General features: G+C 43.8%; 1 protein-coding gene across 1 annotated transcript in view; it reads left to right on the top strand.

Moving 5' to 3' along the window:
* The window catches only part of PMM2 (phosphomannomutase 2), a 141,201-nt gene that overhangs the window by 1,562 nt on the left and 116,024 nt on the right, over window positions 1-23,615 (top strand). The window contains exon 2 of the mRNA XM_053471868.1: window positions 16,962-17,073. Coding sequence (XP_053327843.1) covers window positions 16,962-17,073 — 112 coding nt within the window. The remainder of the gene's footprint in view (window positions 1-16,961; window positions 17,074-23,615) is intronic.

The raw sequence follows: 23,615 nt of genomic DNA on the forward strand, positions 1-23,615 counted from the left end.
CGCAAAGAGGTCTGAGGTGTGCCATGACCGACGTACCAGGTAGGCCTATAGAGGGCAAAAGAAGAAGACACAAAGTTAGAAAACCATAACTTTATTGCTAAACAAAACATAACATGAAAACCATAACAAGCTTATAGAACTAGAGACGCGAAGGCATTACGCATCTCTGCCGTAGGTTGAGGAATATACAGAGAGAAACAGGAGGAGTTCCACCTGCCTAGCTTTTTAATCACATGGGCTGGCACCTTGTTCTTAGATGCTGCTGAGGCCGCCCCGATTCGAAAAGAGTGCCCCGAATATGCAAGCGGCGCCCCGATTCGAAAAGAGTGCCCCGAATATGCAAGCGGATTGAGGCCCACCCTTGCCAGTAGTAACCTCACATATCTGACAAATGTAACAGATGACAATGGCTCCCTGGGAAAGGGCAAAAGAGGACTGTTACCCGGTTTCCCAGACAAAAACACCAAAAGGGCACCCAGGACTGCAACTGGGCACCAAGCAGAATTTGTTGGAAAGAACGTGATTTGAGTACTCGGCCCGGACTGATTGGTTTTTGTATGCCCGAGGGATAGAACAAAATAATCAGCAACAGGACGCAAATCCGAGACCTTCAGAAACGATGTCGCATAAGGTGTTGTGGCCAGTTCCCCAGGGCGCATAAAACCATAAAAAGCTAGAAACATGGCGGCTTTAAGCACAACACAAGTGGCTGGAGAAAATGGGTGAGAATCTAGACAGTTTATCAAAGCTTTGAAAACTTCCCCATCAATCGGCAAACGACTGGGGGTTTTAACTGGCTTGGTTTTTTGCAGACCTCTCAGTAAAGTCTTGACCGGGTGTGAAGCGATCAGTGAGGGATTGTTCGGAAAGATTAAAGAAATGTGATGCTGTACTCCTGTTAAATAAAGCTTAATTGAACCATATGAGAGGTTTAAGCTCGAATGACAGTATGCTGCAAAGGCCAGGAGGGTGGCAACTGAATATGTGTCCATGGGGGCCGATGCTGCCACAAATCTGCAAAATAGGGACCAAGCTCTATCGTATGCCTTTCTGGTATTTTTTGACAATGCTCTTGAGATAATCTGGCGAGCTGTGTTCAGATGCATCTCTATACTAGAACGAGTTCGTCGAAAAGCGGCGCAGACGTCGGTGCTGCTGCCGCTGAGGGTAGGACCTCGAAAAACCTCTGGAAATTGAAACGAGATAATGCGTCAGCTGCTATATTCTGGTCTCCCGGTACATGTGAACATTTAATAAAAAATTTATAATATAATGATAGCCACGTGAGTTTACGCATCAATCCCATAATGTGAGATGAGGACGACCTACCCTTATTTACGATCTCCACTGTGGCCATGTTATCAGTAAAAAAGGTGACTGTATCACCTGTCCACCTGTTGCCCCATACTGTCGCTGCAACCACAATAGGATAAATTTCGAATAGGGCCGAGGTATTGTGAAAGCGGGGAATCTCTAGCATCTGTGACGGCCACCTTTCTGCTAACCACAGATCCTGGAAAATAGCCGAAAACCCAAGGGACGGTGTAGCATCCGTAAAAACCCTAGGGGAAGACAGACTGGGTCGGGAAATAAACATGGAACGTCCGTTCCATGTCTTCAGGAACCTGGCCCACATACGCAAGTCAGACCTAGCGGACTGATCTATGACCACTGCCTCCTCGGACGCATGGGACTCCGACAGCAGAGACAGGAGATGGGAAATGAAAGACCTGCCTTGGGGAATAATTCGCATTGCAAAATTAAGATGGCCTAGAAGGGATTGCAATTGCAGTTTGGAACAGGTTTCAGATCTCATGAAACTCTGGATTATATCCTGAATTCTCTGAAGTTTTATGATAGGCAGACTGGCCTCCATCTTATTGGAATCTAGCACTATCCCCAGGAATTCCAAAGTGGTAACCGGACCTGCCGATTTATGTTGGGCTACCGGGACGTGGAGTTCATCAAACAATTCTAATAGCTTCCGTAGACTGCACGGGGAAGCGTTGGGGGCCTCCACCAACAAGAAATCATCCAAGTAGTGGATCACTACCGGGCACCGGGAAACATTCAGAAGGAGCCAAGTCAACGTCTCAGCTAAGGTGTCAAAAAGCTTAGGGCTACTTCTGGAACCAAAAACTAATCTGGTAGCAAAATAGTAAACCCCCCTCCATTTAATCCCATGAAGATGCCACAAATCAGGATGAATCGGTAATAGTTTGAAAGCATCCGTAATATCCGCCTTGGATAACCAAGCGCCCTTCCCTGCGTTGACTATAGCCTGAATGGCGTTGTCGACGGAGGCGTATTTTAACGAGAACTCCTCAGCCGGAATGAGGGAATTAATGCTAGGGCATGCCGAGGAATAAGGGGCAGACAAATCCATAATGAGTCTCTTTTTATTGGAGAACTTGCTAATCGCAATACCCAGAGGGCTAACCCTCCAAACCGGAAAGGGAGGGGAATGAAGGGGGCCTATGATGAAACCTTTTGCCAGTTCTTGGGATAGTAGTAAATCCACCGCATCCGGGTCCGATAAGGCTGACCTGAGGTTCGGGCATTCCCAAGACTCCTGGGGCATGGCTACTACACCCGTATGGAAACCAAAAGCCAAACCTTGGACCAGAAAGTTTACCAAATCTGGGGAGGGGTGGACCTGTAACTTACCCAAAAGGCCCTCTACATTAATCGGGGATAGTCATTGCTTAGGGAACAAGGTCCCCGGACACATGGTCTGGGGGTGGGCCCTATGACATTTAATGCATATGTGGAGAAGCTTGCACTGACTAAAATGGCAACCGTTAGCATTGAAATTGTTGCAGATCTGTGATCTGCCTAGAAATGAGATCGGTCTACCCAACTTATCATGGGGTTTGGAAAGTAGTTGACTAGGACGAAAGGGGGCGGACAAAGCAGCCGAGCTGGTGGAAGGGGGATTGTCAATAACCGGACAAAGGTTAGCTGCATGGGCTGTGGACTGGCAATGCTGACACGCCGGGGTTTTGAGACCCGCGAAATGCCTACAAAACAATTCCGTGTCTACTCTACTCCAGTCAGTCGCATAGTTAAATTGGGCAAGAGCTGCAGCTGCTTTGGCGGAAAATGACCTGTGGTAATCGTAAAACGCACTACCCCCATACTTATAGCCCAATTCTACCACTTTATATAAATATTGATCCAGCTCCTCCCTTCTGGACGGGAAGGCTGAACACAGGACATCCCTATACATGCTAAAGGCCAGGACAAATTCTGGGATAGATAACTTTTTGGCCAGCCTGGGGTCTTTTGCTTTTAGCACCACAGAAATGTCGCCACAGGAGAAGGCTTTATTTTCCGCCAGGTCATGGGAACTTAGGAGAAGGGAGACCAGGTTAACGTCTTTCCCTTCCAGGATATCCTTCCTCAGATTACCCTGGATAAAGTGAGCAGGGGAAATTGTAGGAGAAATGCCCGATGACATACCTGACCCTGCGGGCCCCGCAAGGGGTGGTCCCGGGCTAGGCAGGACCTGAACGGGGGGAAGGAGGTGCGGGATGGTAGCCGCCGGCTGGGTTTCTAGATTGGTTAGTCTCTCATGTAATGACGAGACCGATGCTACCAGTGAGGTAAGCATATCTCTCATTTGGGCCAGGTCCACGGAAGTGGACTGCCGCGGACTGGACCTAGTAGCAGGAGACTGGGGAGATGGAAATAGTAAGCGGAAAAGTTCCGCTTTCCTAGCGGAGGCCGAAAACGGAATGCCTCTCCTAGTTAATTCGGCCGTTAATCTTGGAATTGTCCATGCCCGGAGCGAAGGGGGGGTGGCGACGTCTGACCCTGGCGCAGGTGAGCAAGGCATGGAGGGCCTGTCCTCTTGGTCGGATTGGAACGACATACTAAGAACATAAGGAGAAGGAGCCTTATTAGAACCCCTACACCCAAGCACCTAACTAACTAACCACTAGCTAAACGAGCTCTGCGCTAGAGCGGGATGAAACGTAGGGGGCGGCCTAGCTAACTACCAGTGAGGCACGGATTACTAGCTCGAGTGACGTAACCTCCAAGCGAGGAGGGGAAATTGCCTCGGGGTGGGAGGGGTGGGCCAATAGCTAACGTACACGAGGCAGGCTGCCTAACCGGTGTCGAAACGAAACTCTCTAATGCCTCCTAACTACCTTGCTGAAACATACTACCCCGGATAGGGTCCTCAAACCAGTTACCTTATCCTATGAATTCGCCGGGGAGTCCAAGCTTCGACAACCGAAAACTGGCCTGAGATTGGGAAATGTCTAGGCCACCGAACTTATCGCCGAACGAACTTGAGCACCTACAGCAGGTAAAATGCATAAATACGACCACATGACTGCGTGAACACGGTCCAAATATAACATGTTACCTGCGTATAACCATACGTTACCCTGGCCTGAACCCTCCAGAAACATAACCTGCTGTCTACAGAAACAAACATAGTGAGAACACACCCAATAACACAATGATAAGCTGGGACATTGCGAGCAGTACAAAACCCCCCGCAGGATCATCTGAAGTAGCCCACTCGCCTGCCTAAGCCCAAGTACCCTCCGGACAGTGATACAATGAATTAACCCTAAAACCACCAGAAAAGCGCTCCATGCCGTGAGACCATGAATCAGACTGATTAAAAGCAACAAGAGGGAGCTACCACAATAGAATTGGACTCACAACAAAACGCCGAAGTGAGGGTCCAGATAGGAGAACCGAAAGGAACACGTATTCGTAGGTGAGGTAAGTACCGTATGTCGAGGGCCAGAGTAGGAGGTTTAAATCCCTCCCTGTTGTTAGGAAGAAAAGAGGGGGTTAACACGTAGTTATGTATGCAGATCGCGTAAACCGAGTAGTAAGCCCCTAAAATGTGAATGCGATATCGATAACCGGTACATTTCCCAGTTATAAGTATGCAGGAAAGAACGACATCCAAAAGAATATTCCACATCCCAAAATTATATTACGAAGGTGAGTGTAATGATACTGCGATTGAAAAGATGTAAAATCACAACCGAAACTGAATACAACAAAAGGAACTCCCAGTAAAAGGTACTGCTTAATTTGTAGAGGGAACTGATTATACCTTACAAACAGCACCAAATTAAATTGAAAAACCACCAGCAGATGGCGGTGTGTGACCGTAATATGCACTAGACCAGACTCGTAGTGTAAGTTGGTAATGGAAAGATAGCAATATTAGTCTGACAATCGGTCAGCAGAGGGCAGTAACGAAGAGAAGAAAACGATAGAAACATACGACCTGAACCGAAGGAGGGCTTCTGATGTTAACAGGAACGACGGAACCTGCTAGAACGGACAGCTTTCTAACCGCCTGGCAGAATTACCGCCGGATTGCTGAGAGGAACCGTCGCCGGGACCGAAACGCCGCCGGGACTGAAGCGCCGCCGGGAACGAAACGCCGCCGGGAACGAAACGCAGCCGGGACAAAACCGCCGCCGAGACAAAACCGCCGCCGAGACAAAACCGCCGCCGGGACAAAAAACGCCGCTGGGATACCGCCGAAGTGCCGAGATCCACGTGAGAATCACCTTCCGTACAGCGTCCACAACGTCAGACGCTGAAACGTAATTTAGAGCAGGAGAGGCGTTGGTTAAGTACCCATAGCCCCTCCCACAACTACAGGCTAATTTACATTAGCCTTAACATTTATCCACGTTAAATGCCAATTGCCACAGCTCTGACCATTTTTCCAGCTTACCTAGATCGTTTGCCATTTGGCTTCTTCCTCCAGGAACATCAACCCGGTTGCAAATTTTTGTGTCGTCGGCAAATAAACATACCTTTCCATCAACACCATCTGCAATATCACTAATGAAAATATTAAAGAGAATGGGTCCAAGTACAGATCCCTGAGGTATCCCACTGGTAACAAGACCTTGTTCTGAATATACGCCATTGACTACAACCCTCTGTTTTCTGTCACTCAGCCACTCCTTAATCCATTCAACAACATTGGGATCTAAACCCAGAGATTGCAGTTTATTTATAAGTCTTCTATGTGGGACAGTGTCAAAGGCCTTACTGAAATCCAGATACGCAATGTCTACTGCACCACCTTGATCAATTACTTTAGTCACCCAATCAAAAAAATCAATAAGATTTGTTTGGCAAGATCTTCCTGAGGAAAACCCATGTTGTTTTTGATCTTGAAAGCCATGTGACTTCAGATGTTCAACAATCCTTTCCTTTAACATTGTTTCCATTAATTTTCCCACTACAGATGTAAGACTAACTGGCCTGTAGTTGCCCGACTCCTCCCTACTGCCTTTTTTGTGTATAGGCACAACATTCGCTACTTTCCAATCCCCAGGGACAACTCCCGTTACCAATGATTCGTTAAATATATCAGTTAACGGTTTTGCTAGTACACCCTCAAGCTCTTTTAATAACTTGGGGTGTATCCCATCAGGCCCCATCGACTTATTTGTCTTTACCTTAGACAACTGAAGTAAAACCTCCGCCTCGATAAACTCACATATTTCAAATGATTCAGTCTTTTTTCCCAACTGAGGTCCCATTCCATCATTCTCATCTGTAAAAACTGAACAGAAATATTCATTGAGGCAGTCAGCTAAACCTTTATCCTCTTCTACATATGTGCCTTTTGTTTTTAGTCTAACTAATCCTTGTTTAACTTTCCTTTTCTCATTTATATATCTAAAAAATGTTTTATCTCCATTTTTTACTGATAGGGCAATTTGCTCTTCTGCATGTGATTTGGCAGTTTTTATACCTTTCTTTGCCTCTTTCTGCCTAATTTTATAGATCTGTCTATCTTCCTCACTTTGGGTATTTTTGTATCTACTAAAGGCTAACTTCTTGTCTTTCACGATTTTGGCCACTTCTGCAGAGTACCACAGCGGTTTCCTTAATTTTTTACTCTTACTGACCAACCTAATACAATTTTCTGTTATCTTCGATAAAACAGCTTTTACAAAATCCCATTTCTCCTGAACACCATTTAAATTGTGCCAGTCTGATAATGACTCCTATACATTTTCTCATTTTAGAAAAGTCAGCTTTTCTAAAATCTAAAACTTTTGTTTTTGTGTGGTGTGACTCAGACTGATGATCACTAGATCCCAAACTTTCACCTACAGAAATATCTGTTAACAAATCTCCATTTGTGAACACTAAATCCAATGTGGCCTCCTTACGAGTTGGTTCCTCAACCACCTGTTTTAAAGATAATCCCAATAAGGAGTTTAGAATATCCGCACTCCTGGTACAACCAGCTACTTTCGTTTTCCAGTTCACATCAGGGAGATTAAAGTCACCCATGATTATAACATCCCCCTTCACTGTCATTTTAGCTATTTCCTCCACTAGTAGATTATCGAGTTCTTCTACTTGTCCTGGGGGTCTATAAATCACACCTATGCGAGTTACTTTACTTTTGCCAAATTGTACTGTAACCCAAACCGACTCTAAGTTCTCTTCACCAACTTGTATTAAGTTAGATTTTATGTTATTTTTCACATATAGGGCCACCCCTCCCCCTTTCCTGCCCTTTCTATCTTTTCTATATAAAGAGTACCCCGGTATTGATATGTCCCAGTCATTTTTCTCATTATACCATGTCTCAGTAACAGCCACTAAATCAACATTCTCAGTTGCCACAACTGTTACAAGTTCATGGATCTTATTCCCTAAACTGCGAGCATTTGTAGACATGACCTTTAGCTTGTCATTTAACACCGATGCTGCAATCACTTTCTGTCCTTGCTTTGGGGGGCAAAACATATGCTTCTCCCTATTATCTTTATAGACCAAGCCCCCAGATCCACCCACCTGGTTACTAAGTAAATCGCCTTCCCTTTCTATACTGTCTAACCCGGTATTTATTCCCTCCCCCCCATTCCTAGTTTAAAATCTCCTCCAACCGTCTAACCATTCTCTCCCCAAGCACATTGGACCCTCTTGCATTTAGGTGCAATCCATCACGACTATAGAGATTGTACCCCAAAGCAAAATCAGCCCAGTGCTCTAAGAACCCAAAGCCCTCCTTCTTACACCAAGACTTCAGCCATGCATTTAGCTGCCTAATCTCCCGCTGCCTTTCTGGTGTAGCGCATGGCACAGGTAGTATCTCTGAGAATACTACCTTGGAGGTCCTTTTCTTAATCTTACTACCCAAGTCCCTAAAATTATCTTTTAGGACACTCCATCTTCCTCTTACTATGTCATTGGTGCCAATGTGCACCAAGACAGCTGGATCCTCACCAGCCCCTCCGAACAATCTATCCACTCTGTCCGCAACATGCCGAACCCGGGCACCCGGGAGACAGCAAACCATTCGGTTGCTGCGATCAGAGCTACAGATTACCCTGTCTGTTTTCCTGATTATTGAATCCCCTACCACCACAACCTGCCTGGGCTTTCCTTCCTTTCGGATCCCCTGCACATTGGATGAGCTGCTCTCCCGGCTGTTAGGGAGAACAGCTTTTTCCGCAAAGCCTACCTCTGAGTCTGCCTCCCCAACATGCTCACTTAAAAGGGCAAATTTGTTGGGAGGGAGAGACTCTGGGCTGGCTTGCCTCTTCCTCTTCCCTTCCCCACTGCAACCACGTCTTACTGTCACCCAGCTATGTGCCTGACTCCCTTCTGACTGATCTCCTCCCTCATTGCTAGGGGCCCCATCTAAACTTTGCTCAGTGAGCAACAGACTCCTCTCAAGGTTGTCAATCTCTCTCAGTGTTTCAATGTGCCTCTTCAGAGCACCAACCTCAGCTTCCAGAGAGACCAATTGATCACACTTACCACAGCGATATGGACCCAGGAACTGCTGTTCCAAGCATGCATACATATGGCATGATGTGCACTGAGTGAAATCTCCAAGCTTGCTCATTCTTTATAAAGGGACGCGAGTATAGAATTTAAACAATTGCTTTATGTCACTTACCCTCCTTGCTCTTGCACTCTTGTGTTGCACTAACTGCTGTGGTGCACAAACTGGTCACTTACAGAAAGCAAGTCACTTAGAAAATGCAAGCCCCTTACAGTGAGCAAGCTCTGTGAGTTTAACCACTTCCTTATATACAGAGCAACACAGTTAATTGATTATAAACCCCACCCTTAACTAATTACACTATAGAAAATGGGAGAGAAAAAAACCAAACAGTTAATGCAAAACACAAAGTTTTTTTTTTTTGTTTTTTTACCACAAACCCTTCAACCCTCTTGTTGCTGGTTGAGATACAAACCCACTGTTGGTATACTTATAATACCACTTCTCTGCCGCTGCTGTGGTGCACAAACTGGTCACTTACAGAAAGCAAGTCACTTAGAAAATGCAAGCCCCTTACAGTGAGCACTCCTCAGTGAAACTCCTCAGGCGCCTGACCGGGACCTAGCCACAAATCCATGGAACTCTGGGCCAGCTAGGAACCGTGGTGATGTTTGGAACTGAGTCGCTGCTTACGTTGTTTGTGTGGGGGCCTGCTACAACATTCCCCTGCTGCCTGATCGCTCCGTAAGAGTGACCGTGCAGTGTTAACCCCTTCAATGCTGCTATTGCTGCATCCCATCCAAAGGTAAGTGTTTGGTGTCGCTGGATGCCTCCTGATCGAGGCATTCCAGCGACACCATTTAAGTTTAGGAGGCGATCGTTGATCGCCTCCAAAACGCTTTTAAAACGGGCGTCCGCCGCCATACAATGTATGGCGGCTGTTGACGCCCCGGGGAGGGGCCAGACATGGCCCCCGATGCCGATCTCGGCGTTACTGAATGCCTCGACATCGAGGCATTACAGTAACGCCGTTTAAGCGAAGAAAGTGATCGTTGATCACTTTCTAAGCTTATTTAATTTTTTGACGGTTCAGGACCGTCAAAGGTCATTTAGTGACCTTCTTGTCATGACGGTCTTGAACCGGCAAAGGTCGCAAAGGGGTTAAATTACTTTAAATAAATGAAAAATGTACATTCATTTTTTTTATCCAATTAATCGATTAATCGAAAAAATAATCGGCCAACTAATCGATTATGAAAATAATCGTTAGTTGCAGCCCTACAAATAACTATAAAACATTCTTTTTATCACATTATTTGCATTAAAATGCCAGAAAGCAAAGTGTTAAAAGCCCCTAATAAATGAAATACATTAGACATAATGGAATCAAAACATTTGCTACTGCAAATTATTCTTCACAATATTCTTGTAAGAAACTTTTATTTCTTTATTAATTCAGAAATGCCTTATCCCCACCTAGATGCCACTCTGCCTCCAGAAATGCCTTATACCCCATTTATGCCACTCTGGCATATAGGGGGTTAAAAGGAATATCATGGGACAGAGTGGCATATAGGGGGTATAAGGGATTTCTGGAGGCAGAGTGGCATATAGGGGGTTAAAAAGCATATGATGGGACACTCTGCCTCCAGAAAAGCCTTATGCCTCCCTATATGCCACTCTCCCCCATGATATGCCTTTTAACCCCCCTATATGCCACTCTGCCTCCAGAAATGCCTTATACCCCTAAATGCCACTCTGGGGTATCATGGGACAGAGTGGCATATAGGGGGTATAAGGCATTTCTGGAGGCAGAGTGGCATTTAGGGGGTTAAAACGCATTTCTAGAGGCAGAGTGGCATAAAGGGGGTTAAAAGCCATATCATGGGGCAGTCTGCCTCTAGAAAAGCCTTTTAACCCCCATATGAACTCCCCCCCAACTTACAATTGCTTCTGACTCCCTGGTGTCCAGTGAGGGCAGCGGGTGGAGGCCGGCATTCATGAAATTAACCCCTTAAGGACCAGGCTGTGTTTTACCTTTCGTACCATTGGGACCGAGGCTGTTTTAACACTTTTGCGGTGTTCGTGTTTAGATGTAATTTTCTCCTCACTCATTTAGTGAACCCACACAAATTATATGTTGTTTGTTTTCGGGACAAGAAGGGCTTTCTTCAGATACCATTGTTTTGATCATATTATCTAATTTCCCATTAAAAAATAATAAAATATGATGAAAAAATTAAAAAAAAAACACTTTCTGAGTTTTACCCCAAAAATCTGTTAATGAAAAAACCTACTAAATATATTCTACTATTTGTCCTGAGTTTAGAAATACCCAATGTTTTTATGTTTTTTTGCTCTTTTGTGCACATTATGGAGCATTAACCCCTTCAATCCCCATGAATGTACCGGAACGTCCAAAAACCGCCTAGTAAAAAACCCCTATGAATGTACCGGTACGTCCAGCCCTTCGTGCAGCGTCAGGGACACATCCCTGCCGCTGCACGGGAGACCAGGCTGTCGTTTGACAGCCTGGACTCCCCACTAACAGCAGAAGCCGGCATCGCCGGCTTTCTGATGTCCGATCTGCTGTAACAGCTCCCGGCATGAAAGCCGGAAAGCTGTTACGTTTCAAATTCCCTTCCGGGTTGCGTCACTGCTGACGTAACCCGGAAGTTCATTGGAGGACAGGATATCCCCTGCAGGGGATATCCTGTCCTCCGATGAGGCACAGATGCTGCGATCTCTATGCACGTCTGTGAGGACCTGCATAGAGATCACAGTGTGATCGGTACAGGGGGGTCGCAGGGAGGGGAGTGAGAAACCATATCTCTCACCCCCCCTCCCGTCTTGAAACAGAAAAGCTGGAAAAAAACGGTTAGTCATTTAAAAAAATCAATAAAATGATATAAATAATAATAAAAAATAATGTGAGCTGTGATGTCATTGTGACATCACTGGCATGTTCAGGAGGTCCCTAAGAGGACATCTAACCATTTGTGTGTTAAAAAAAAATATATATAAAAAATAAAAATAAATTACAAAAAAATATATAAAAAAGATAATACAATTTTTTTAAGAAAAAACCTTACATCCCATTGCCCTAGCCAGTATAACCCTCCTGTCCCCGTTCACAACCCCCAAACCCGTTAAGCCACAGACATAAAAATTATACAAAAAATGCACACCTTATAGAATGCTCCCTCGTGCTGGGAAAGTATGGAAAATCTATATAAATTAGGTATTTTTGAAATCAGGACACCTGAATTGATAAACTTGGAGGGGATTTTCCATCACTTTACCTAATTTTATGAGGATTCAGAGGGAAAATTTAAAAACAAATTGTTTTTTTTTTTCTAATTTTCGCTAGTTTTTACTAAATTTCTCATTCTAAATTTTCAGCTAATCATCCAACTATGGTATCAAAAGAAAGCTCTGTCTCTCCTTGAAAAAACAATATATAGTTTACATGGGTACACTATTCACAGGAAAAGAGAATCATCTCTGAACCGACATAGCGCGTACCAAAAACCTCTGGGATTGAAGGGGTTAAGTACAAGTAGCGTTTTGCTATTTCAAAACCATTTTTTCCAAATCCGGTAATTCTTCCCCCTCATGTGCCATTTCCGGTACCTTTGAAGCCGGCCAATGCAATTTACCCCATCAAATCATATATTTTTGAAAACTAGACACCCCAAGTTTTTTTTATTTTATTTATTTTATGCTTTTTGGACTTCCAGCTACATCATTGAAGTTTAGGAGGTGATCGTTGATCACCTAAGCGCTTTTAAAACGGGCGTCCGCCATACAATGTATGGTGTATGTTGACGCCCCGGGGAGGGGCCAGACATGGCCCATGATGCCGATCTCGGTGTTGCTGAATGCCTCGACATGTCAGGCATGTCATAGGTCGTTAAGTGACCGTTTTGCATGACGTGCCTGACCCGGCAATAGGGCTTAAAGGGGCTGGCGCCGCCCAATGGCCGTGCCTCAGCTCATCGTCCCACCCCTTTTAAGACGTGGGACGAAGTGCTGAGGCACGGCCATTGGGCGGCTCGTGCACGGCAGCCCCTTTAACTTCATTAGGCGCCGGCAACTTAAGAAGGTGGCCCGGCTGTCGCTTTCAATCGCGCTCGGGAGTGGTGGTCTGCCGACCACCCGCGTACACGGACCGACCGGCCCACCGGGAAATATGTGTTTTTCGATGGTTTTAGTCGACCCCTAAAGGGGTTGCGACCAATGTTCCATCTAATTTTTCTTAGTTGGGGTGCGCAGAAAATTTCTCTTGTGCAAAAATTTTCTGTGCGGCATAAAGTTTAAAAAAAATTATAATTTTTTTTTTTTGTTTTTTGGGGAAAAACTGTTGTGCGCACAATTTTTGGACGTGTGCACTCTCTAAAAAAGCTGATCTAAGGTAATAACCCCCCCAAATTATTAATAAAAAATGCACAATTATTACCTGGTCACTTGTCAGTGATATTTTAAGTCACTGATTATTGATTGGCCTCCCTGATCAATGTCAGTGGCCTAAACTTATCACCTACAAGTGATCTGATAGCTATACATATAACAAACAAGGTTAAAACTTAAAATGCGCATCTTCCAGTTTTGACTCCACAATATCTGAGATACATGACTTATCTATGCATGTGGGATATTGCTGTGAGGTTTGGCAGACATCAGTGAAGAAATAGCTGGTGGAAAACTGTCAAAATTACCCTAGTTGAACACCTTGACTTGTCTGCTGTTCATAAATATATACTTTTATGGGGTCATTTACAGTGGGGGGCTTCCAAAATGTCCCAAATGGGATATGGGCCCAGTAAACCAATTTCTGAAAATTCCAAATTTGAAAACTAAAATGCGCATGTTCCAGTTTTGCCCTCATAGCTTCCTCAAAAAATGCATGAACCATGCATGTGAGGCCTTGTTGGGACTGGGGGATGTTGGTGAACACAATTTGTTTTTTTTCTGCAGTTGCACATATTCTATACAAAATATAATATGAAATCTAAAGCAACATTGCAACATATGCAAAAAAAAAACCCCAAAAAATATAAAAATACCTCAAAATTTGTCAGCAATTGGCGATAAACTCCCTGTTTGAAAAGTGTCAATATGACCCTAGTTGTACACCTTGACTTATCTTCTATTCATAAACATATAATTTTGGGGGGATAATCAGTATCCGTGACAACTATTGCAGTTATTAGACTACCATGCCACATTTGAAAAAAATTACATTTTAAAAACGTGATGCATGCCTTGCAATATCTGCCCTATACTGGTCAAAATAGATGAAAATCATGGCTATGTTGGGTGGTTTCCAAATCAGGACAAGTTAATGAATATATTTTGGATAATTTTTTCCCATTGGTTCAATGTGTATACAATTTGTATGTATACAAAACTGTAAAAAAAAAAAAAATTGTTTTTTCCATCCCCCCCCACTTTTTCCAGTTTATTTCAAACAAAACAATGTACTACCCAGCTTAATATGGTTTCAAATGAAAGCCCTACTTGTGCTAAAAAAAACAATATATGATTTGTGTGGCTGCAAAAACACAAAACGGCTCCGGTCCTTTAGCGACACCTTAGTATCAAAATCCTGGTCCTGAAGGGGTTAAAGCTGTGACATTTGCCTGACCATGGTATATGTGGAAAATTCTGGTTATTCAATTTTTGAGTAATATTTCTCAGCAGCCTGACAAGGTTTAGTTCATATGTCAGAGCCATCAACTGACAAATTGGTGACCAAGTGTTTGATAATACACTTGCACCAGCTAATAGGGAAGGAACACTTTAACCCCTTAAAGACACAGCCCGTTCATGGGCGCCGCCGCCCAGATTCCCGGCTAAAACAGCTTCGGAAGCTTTCGGAATCGCTTCCTAAGCATAAATGGTGTTGCTGACATGCCTCGATATCAATATCGAGGCATGTAGCAACACAACCCCCCTACCCCAATAGCCTTGTGATTGCTCCGAAGAGCAACTACAAGTGCCAACTACAAGATGGCATCAACAATAGAAAACTGTATGAGTTTACAGATAGTCTATCCAGACCCTCTTGAGAACTCTTGAATTCCTCCTGTAGGTTGAATGCAAGTACTCAGTGTGATTAATAATAAAAAAAAACGTTCAAAATTTTGAGAGAAACATCTCCCGCCCTTTCCTCACACAAGAAACCACCAAGTTACTAATCCACTCCCTGGATTATTGCAACTCACTACTAAACGGTCTCCCCCTCTCCTGCTTTTCACCGCTTCAATCCATCCTCAACACTGCTGCCAGATTAATTTTTCTCTGCCGCCGTTCCTCATCCGCTGCCCCACTATGCTAATCACTTCATTGGCTCCCCATACCCTCCAGAATCAAATTTAAACGTCCGACCCTGACCTATAGAGCCCTCAACAACTCTGCACCACCTTACATCTCTTTCCTCTTATCCAAATATGCGCCTACCCGTCCTCTTCGCTCTTATCAAGACCTACAGCTATCTTCTACTGTTGTTACCTCTTCCCACTCCCTTATTCAGGATTTCACCCGTGCCGCACCCCTCCTGTGGAATTCCCTTCCCTGTTCCCTCAGACTTTCTGCCTCGTCCGCAACTTTCAAAACCTTTCTGAAAATCCACCTGTTCAGGGAAGCGTACTCTTCTCCTTTGGACCATATTGTTATTGTATGTGTTTCTAAATTGTTCTTCTGACTGTAACAGCGCTTCGGAATCTACCGGCGCTTTATAAATAAATGTAATGGAATGAAATGCTTTCAACAAGATGTTGGAGTATTTCTGTGGGAATTTGTGCCCATTTATCCAGTAGAGCCTTTGTAAGGTCAGGCAGTGTCAAGGTTCCACCCTACTAGAGCCATCCATTTTTAATCCTACTCCAGCCCGCTCCCGCTGAATTTCTGACCATTGCCATTTTCTGATCTGCAGATTTTCCGTACCCTCCCGCAAGGCTGCCTTCGCGTTGCTCCCACACAGCGTCTCTTCTCTTGTTCCGCCCTGGAACCCAGCGAAGTCACATGAATTTACTTCGCTTAACGTGACTCCGCTGGGTTCCTGGGCGGAACAAGAGAAGAGATGCTGTGTGGGAGCAACGCGAAGGCATCCTTCCTGGAGTGCGCAGCATTACTGGGACCCGCAGGTATATTGTCTGACCGCGGCCGCAAGTTTTTTTTTTTTTTTTTTGAAGAGTCCCAAGGGACCCGCATCCCAATGCTGTCCTCTCTACCAGCCTGGACTACGTAACATTGTCATGTCTACCTGCAGTCACTAGTGGCCACCCTTCCCTCTCAGCAGAGGGCTGTCAAGCAGCGTGCCCTGTCATTTACAGTTCCCCTTTATCCTTTGATTCCAGTCCTCCTTTGTCGTGTGCCTGTCTACACCTTCATACCAGTCATGATGCATCAAGGGGTACATACAGAGCCCATAGTATCCCCTGCAACTGGGCTCCTACCCCACCTGCTGGCCTGGGTCCTGACAGCCAGTGATGTTGGATGAGAAGGCCTGGCATGCAATCACCATTCCAGTTTATCACAAAGGTGTTTGAGGTCAGGGCTCTGTGTAGGCGAGTCATGTTCTTCCACGCCAAGCACATGCAAACGTGTCTCTATGTTGCAAGACATTTTGGACAATGCTATGCTTCTAACTTTGTGGGAACAGCTTGGGAAGGCTTTTATTATTCCAGCAAGACTTTGCCCCAGTGCAAAAAGCAAGTCCAGGCTTTCTCGTTCTCACAAATGCTCTACTGGATGAATGGGCAAACACACCCACAGAAACACTCCTTGTGGAAAGCCTCCACGGAAGAGTGGAAGCTGTTTTAGCTGCAAATGGGGGACTGACTTCATATTAATGTATTTAGAATGTGATGTCATCAAAGTACCTGTTGGTGTCATGGTCAGGTGTCCCAATACTTTTGTACATATATATTAGGTTTCCTGCTTGGTAACTTACAATTAGGATAAGCTGTAATAATGAAAAGTTCTGACACATCCGGAAAATCAAATGTCGAAAGATTTACACAAACATCAATATCAGATTTTTTTCCCTAAAAAAAACAAAAAACAAAGACAACATTTGCATAACAATTTTATTCATACATTAAGATTGGGAAAAATGTTCTCCTTTTGAGTGAAGACTGACTGTCTGTTGTATTGAAGCTGTGAGTTACCTTTTCAAATCACTTTTTTTTTTTTTAATTCCCAGAAAATATCCAGTGAAATGGCAGAATTTCTGCAAAATTTACGAAAGGTGGCAAAAGTTGGAGTTGTTGGAGGATCAGACTTTCACAAAATCAAAGAACAGTTAGGAGAAAATGGTATGACTTGTTTTATTTTAGCTAATAGTAATTATCTATGTCCTTAAGTCTCTACCTAGCCCTATTTCCAAGTTACATTTATATTATGTATGTATTTATATTATACTTGAACTACATGCAAATTTGTGCAGGAATTCTTTTGTTAAAGTGAGGCTGTCTAATTTAATTCTTCTCTCTACTGCAAGTAGGAACCGTACTGCATTGTGCTGTTTCTAGTCGATCAAAGCTTAACTCATGTTGAAGTCTCTGCCAAAATATAAATATAAATAAACATAAATATACCATACATACAATTAAATACTGTATTTGCTCGATTATAAGACAAGGTTTTGTCACTGTCACGGAGCTGGATAATCCGACCGACTACCTCCGCTGACTTGTGCTCCCTTAGCCTGGATCACACACACTCTTTCCCCGGTTTCCCAGTCACTAGCCGAGACTCAGTGTAGGGTAAAGGCAAAACGAAGACTGATTTATTTTTCACAAACAGGGCTGGAAATATCCAGCGAAACACACATTAACATAGGGCTGCAACAACTAATCGATAAAATCGATGATAATCGATAATGAAATTCGTTGGCAACGAATTTCATTATCGATTAGTTGAATCGATTTTTATCGATTTATAAAATGAGGGTTTTTCAGAGAAAATGCTCTGAAAAATACCCCTCGTGTTATAATCCGTTTAGTGTGACTCACAGGAGTCACAGCAGCAGTTGCTACTTACAGCTCCTCCCTGCAGTCACTGCCGATTGCCCCCCACACTTCCTTTTTCCAGTCCCTCCCTGCAATCACTGCTGGAGAAAGGAAGGAGCGGGGCCAATCGGCAGTGACTGCAGGGAGGAAGAAAGGGGTGGAGCCAAATGGCAGATTGGCTCCGCCCATTTCCTTAGCATCGCCATGGCTGTGACACTCATCTAACTGTGAGTATAAAATTAATATTTGGGCTCCTGAAAGTTAGGGGAGGTAGGGGTTAATTTAGGGGCAGTTATAGTTAATGGGGTGTTAAGGGTTAACTTAGGGGCAGTTATAGTTAATGGGGTGTTAAGGGTTAACTTAGGGGCAGTTATAGTTAATGGGGTGTTTAGGGTTAACTTAGGCACAGTTATAGTTAATGGGGTGTTTAGGGTTAATTTAGGGGCAGTTATAGTTAATGGGTTAATTAAGGGGCAGTTGTGGTTAATGGGGTCTTCTCTTCAGGATTAATTTAATGCTGAGGACTGAGGGTTAATTTAATTAAATTTAATAAAGTTAACTTAAGGTGCAGTTAGAGGTAAAGGGGGGGCAAACTGAGGGGAATGTAAATCCTGGGGGCAGTGAAGATTAACCCTGTATTTATTTATAAAAGTATTGTGTCTGTGAACGAGTCTGCAAATCTATGAGGGCACTATGGCATATCAGGGGGGTATACGGCATACCTGAGGAGGACGGAGTGACATATCTTGGGGTATAAGGCAAATAGGGTATATAAGGCATATGTGGGGAGGGCAGTGTGGCATGTCTGGGAGGGCAGTAGTGTGGCATGTCGGGGAGGGCAGTGTGGCATGTCTGTGAGGGCTAACTAATCGATTATGAAAATAATCGTTAGTTGCAGCCCTACATTAACATAAATCACGATATTGGGATACAAACTGCCCTCTTAATCTGCCTCCAAGAGACAACAGGGGCAGTAATGGGATTAACAATACGATAGGGTCCCAACCTCCACCATCTATTACTGGCCGGGGTAGATGTCTGTAATGGTGGAACTGGAGGAGGTGGGGGGGGACTGATTTATACAACATTAAACTAAAAAAATGGTTGCACATCCTGGCTGTCTGCCTGGGATAATCCCCATAGCAGGTGATAATAAAGAATGAGACAAAGATAAATACCGTATTTGCTCGATTATAAGACAAGGTTTTTTCCAGAGCAAATGCTCTGAAAAATACCTCTCGTCTTATAATCAGACCTCAAATAGGTCTGATTATGAGACTAAGATCCAGATCCCCCGCAGCGACGCAGGGGACCTGGATCCTCCTGTGTTATGCCCCCCCAATTTACCGGTGCTTCTGAGTCCCAGGTGCTTAGTCCGGGCTGCGTGTAGAGCCCTACGCGATCCTCCTGTGTTATGCCCCCCCTCCAACTTACCGGTGCCTCTGAGTCCCCGGTGCTTAGTCTGGGCAGCGTGTAGAGCTCTACGCGATTCGCGTGGAGCTCTACATGCTGCCCGGACTAAGCACCGGGGGCTTAGATGCAGGGGACCTGGATCCTCCTGTGTTATGCGCGCCCCCCCAACTCAGAAGCACCGGTAAGTTTAAGGGGGGGTGTAAGGCATTTCTGGAGGCAGAGTGCTCTGTGAAATGCCTTTTAACCCCTTTAATGCCACTCTGCCTCCTGAAATGCCTTTTACCTCCCTATATGCCACTCTGCCCCATAATATGCCTTTTAACCCCCTAAATGCCAGAGTGGCATATAGGGGTATAAGGCATTTCTGGAGGCAGAGTGGCACATAGGGGGTCATAGTTTAAAATTATGTATCATCCATTACCATCATGTGGCATCAACCAAGCGGAACGCCACTGAGTTCTTAAAAGCTATAAGTACGCCCCCCGCGGCATTGAAGGAGTTAACGCTGCCCTGTCGCTCTCATGGAGCGATCAGGCAGCAGGGGGATGTTGTGTCAATCAACACACAATCCCCTTCCCTGAAGCTGCCTGTGGCAGCTGAAAACACGATTGCTGGTTTTCCTGCAACCGCGTTTTCAGCCTACAGGCTCACTCCGTGGGAGTGATCTCGGGCCCGGGGGCGGGCTCGGAGTGGCTGTGCTGTCTGCCCAGACTCCTGGGCAGACAGCAGAAGCAGCGCCCCCGCGTGGTGACGCGGGGGCAATTTTTTGCAGATGTAAGAGGCTGACAAACACCTTGTCGAGCCCTGGTATAGAAGTATTTCAAACAATTTGAGTGCAACAGAAGCATAAAACAATCAACTTTAAATAACAACAATAGCGTTCTGTGAGAACATGCCGAAACCAATAGGTTTACAGTGGCAAACGAGGGGGTGGATACATGTGGAATGTGTGAAGACGTTGAGGCAGAGAGTGTAACTGACTGCCCAACCCTGATTTATGATAGGTAACTGTCACTAACCATACACAGCTAAAGAATGTCCATTCAGGAAGGAACAGGAGCTTCGTCCAAAGGTGTTTGGTGGATGAGCCGGGTGTGGTGGATGTGAAGTCCAGAGGATCTGTAATTCTGGAAACTGCAATAAAAAAACAGGCTACACCACAAGCAAATAGTTGCGCAATTATGGAAGGGTGAGGAAAGGATAAAGAGGGGAGAGAGAGGTCAGGGGGAAGGGGGGAGAGATTAGGAACGGAAGGTCAGGAACCTAGTTGTTGTGGCCAAACATAAAGGAAAGAGATAACGTTGATGAAATACGTCAATTGCCAAGTTCACAAACTTTGGTTAACGTGTGTCCATGTAGATCTTGGGGTGTCCTGATGTTCAAGTAGGAGATCGAGATCTTGATTGAGAACGTCTTTGTCCATATGATGAATCTATGGAGGGAGATTTTCTGACGGTGGTCCATTCTTGGTGGAGGGGGAAAGGTCTCTTCTTGTGTGTAGATATGGAAGTCTCTTGTACGGAGTCGGGGAACCATTTGTTAATTAGATGAAGTGCTTCATTGGGGTTATGAAGTGTGTGAGTGGCTCCATTCCTGGTTACAAGAAGTTTTACTGGGAATCCCCAACGGTAAAGAATTCCTTTTTTCTCTCAGAATTGCAGTGGTAGTAGAGAACGCTCTTCTTCTTTTCAAAGTAGCTGCTGATAAATCAGCAAATAACGCTATTTTAGAGAAGCGTTCAGGTAAGGTAGGAGGCTTTTTGGCGGCTTTAAGTATGTCCTCTTTGTAGTGGAAGAAGTGAATCATGCTAGGACATCTCTGGGTACGTCTTGGGAGAGATGAGAGGGTTTTGGAATTCTGTGAACTCTATCAATAGTCATATCTCTCTGATCCGCTTGAGGTGTGAGAATTGTGAAATAATCGATGAGAAAGTCTCTGAGGTCGGGAGCTTGTATGGATTCTGGGATTCCACGGAATCTGATATTATTTCGCCTAGACCTATCTTCTAGGTCTGCTAATTTCAATTTGATTTTGAATAACTCATCAGTCGTTTTGGTTATCTACAAGGGCGTTGTGGGCATCAGTTAATTTCCCCATCTTTTCCTCAAGGTGTGCAGTCCGTTCCCCTATGTTGGTAACTTCTTTGGATAAGGTACTGAGGGAGAACATGAAGTCTTGCTGTAATGATTCTCTGAATTCCTGAAATAGGGATCAAATGGTGGTTTCTATAGTAGGTGAGAGTTTAGAGTCTTCCATTGATGCGGTTGAGGCAGCTTCGTCTAAAAGTGTAATAGAGGCTGGTGGAGTGGGTTTGTGAGGCATATTTGAACACGTAGAATGTTGGAACGGTAATAGTGAAGAAAGTTGAAGAAAGTAGATTAGATACCGATGGATTGTTGTCTTTTGGAGAATAAAATGTAGTAAGTTTGAGAGGGGTTTGTTTTTTAGATCGCCGGCTGGGCATAATGTGAGCTGAGACAAGATTGGAAAGGGCGTAATTGTCTGTTTCAGGATACTTTCACAGTTGTGTAATACTGTGGTAGTAGGTAATTTATGCAGTATAATTGAAGAGAACGATTTTTTTTTTTTTGAGAGGATAAAATTATCAGCTAGATTTAATCATCTTCTCCCCCCTGAGCATGCCCAAATTGATGCGACCAGATCATGTCCTAGTACATTTTGTATCTCTATCTTGTACCACCATTCCTGATTGGTCAGTGGGAGTTGCATCTTATAAATGTGCCCAATTTATATTGGCCCGGTAGTATTGTTTGATCATGGGCATTCCCAGGCTGCCTTCTTCTCTGGAGATGATCTAGCCAGCTTTCTGGGATCTTTAATGGCAAATGCTTTAAAAGTGTTTATTCTGCCTACCCTGGAAAGGATCAAATTTCTTCCATCCTTTCATCAGAGAATTAGTTTCTTTCAGCAAGGGCATACAATTAATAGCATAATCTCTTCAACCTGTGCAGAATTTTTTATTCCTAGGTAGGTAATTTGTTTTCTCCAGCAAAACTTAAATAATATTGAGGTTGGATCGGCTTTCAATATTGAGTTTATATTTGAGGGTAAGATGATTTTTTAATGTTTAATTTATAATTAGACACATCTGAGTAAAACTTAATTTCTGCTATCAGGGCAGGCCATTGGGTCCGTTAATGTCAATAGTATGGCGTCTGCATAAAGGCAGATTTTAATCTGATTTTTAGAGCTAATATTTCAATAGTGATTATATATATAATAGTGGGGATAAGGGGCAGCCTTGTGTGGTCCCATTATTTTAATTTAAACCAGCCTGATCGCATATTCAACCCTACGGTTCTTGCAGTCGGGTTGCTATATCATATTTAAGTAAAATCCACCAAAACCAAATGCCTCAAGCGATCTGAACATATTATCTTTTTTTGCCTTATCCAGTACATTAATTATTCTTCTGATATTATTTACGGTACTGCAGCCGGGAATAAAGCCAATCTGGTCGGTATCAATAATGGTATTAATGACCTGCTGCATTCTGCGGGCTAGGATAGCGGCAAAAATCTTGGCATCGGTATTGATCAAGGAGATCGGACGGTGATTTGATACTTTTGAGGGGTCCTTATTCATTTTTAGAATGGGTATGTCATTGGCCCTGTTGGGCAAGTGCCTCGATCACTTATTTGGTTAAACATTTCAATCAAAAAGAGTGTTATCTCATTTTTTGTGGATTTATAGAAATAGGCTCCAAACCCTTCAGGGCCCGGGGCTTTATTATTTTTCAAAACTTTTATGGCCTTCTGAATGTCTTCGCCACTTTTCGCTTTATTCAATTCCGTCATCTGATCTTGATTTAGTTGAGTATTTATGTCAGTGAAATACTTGTTTAAATGATTAATATTAACAGTATTCTGTATGTTGTATAGTGTACTATAATTATTAAACACCCGTCCTATGCCCTCAGGGTCTCTTATTAATCTGTCCTTTTCAGACACTTTATCAATTCTATTATTAGCCTGTTTTTGCTTTAATTTATTGGTTAGAAATTTGTCAACTCTGTTATTTCTTACACACAATTTTTGTTTTCGTTTTTCAAGATTTGCGTTAATCCTGTCATAATTGTGTGCAGTGATCTGTTCTCTTATGGCTAAAATTTATTTTGCCTAATCTTCAGAAGGTGCCAGTTTATTTGCTTTTTCTTCCTTGTAGAGATCAAGGTATAGCGAGGTCAGATCATGGCCTCGTATCTTCTTTTCTCTCGCCCCCATCTTGATTAAGTATCCTCTCACTAGAGCTTTATATTAGGTCTGCAACTAACGATTATTTTCATAATCGATTCGTTGGCCGATCTAATAAAAAAATGTAAATTTTTCGTTTATTCAAAATATTTTAATAAAGAAACAGGATGTTAAAAACAAACAGCAGAATAAAAAAACTTGCAAAAAATAAAAATGAAT

This window comes from Spea bombifrons, chromosome 7 (genome assembly GCF_027358695.1).
Source record: "Spea bombifrons isolate aSpeBom1 chromosome 7, aSpeBom1.2.pri, whole genome shotgun sequence".
Taxonomy (NCBI): domain Eukaryota; kingdom Metazoa; phylum Chordata; class Amphibia; order Anura; family Pelobatidae; genus Spea; species Spea bombifrons.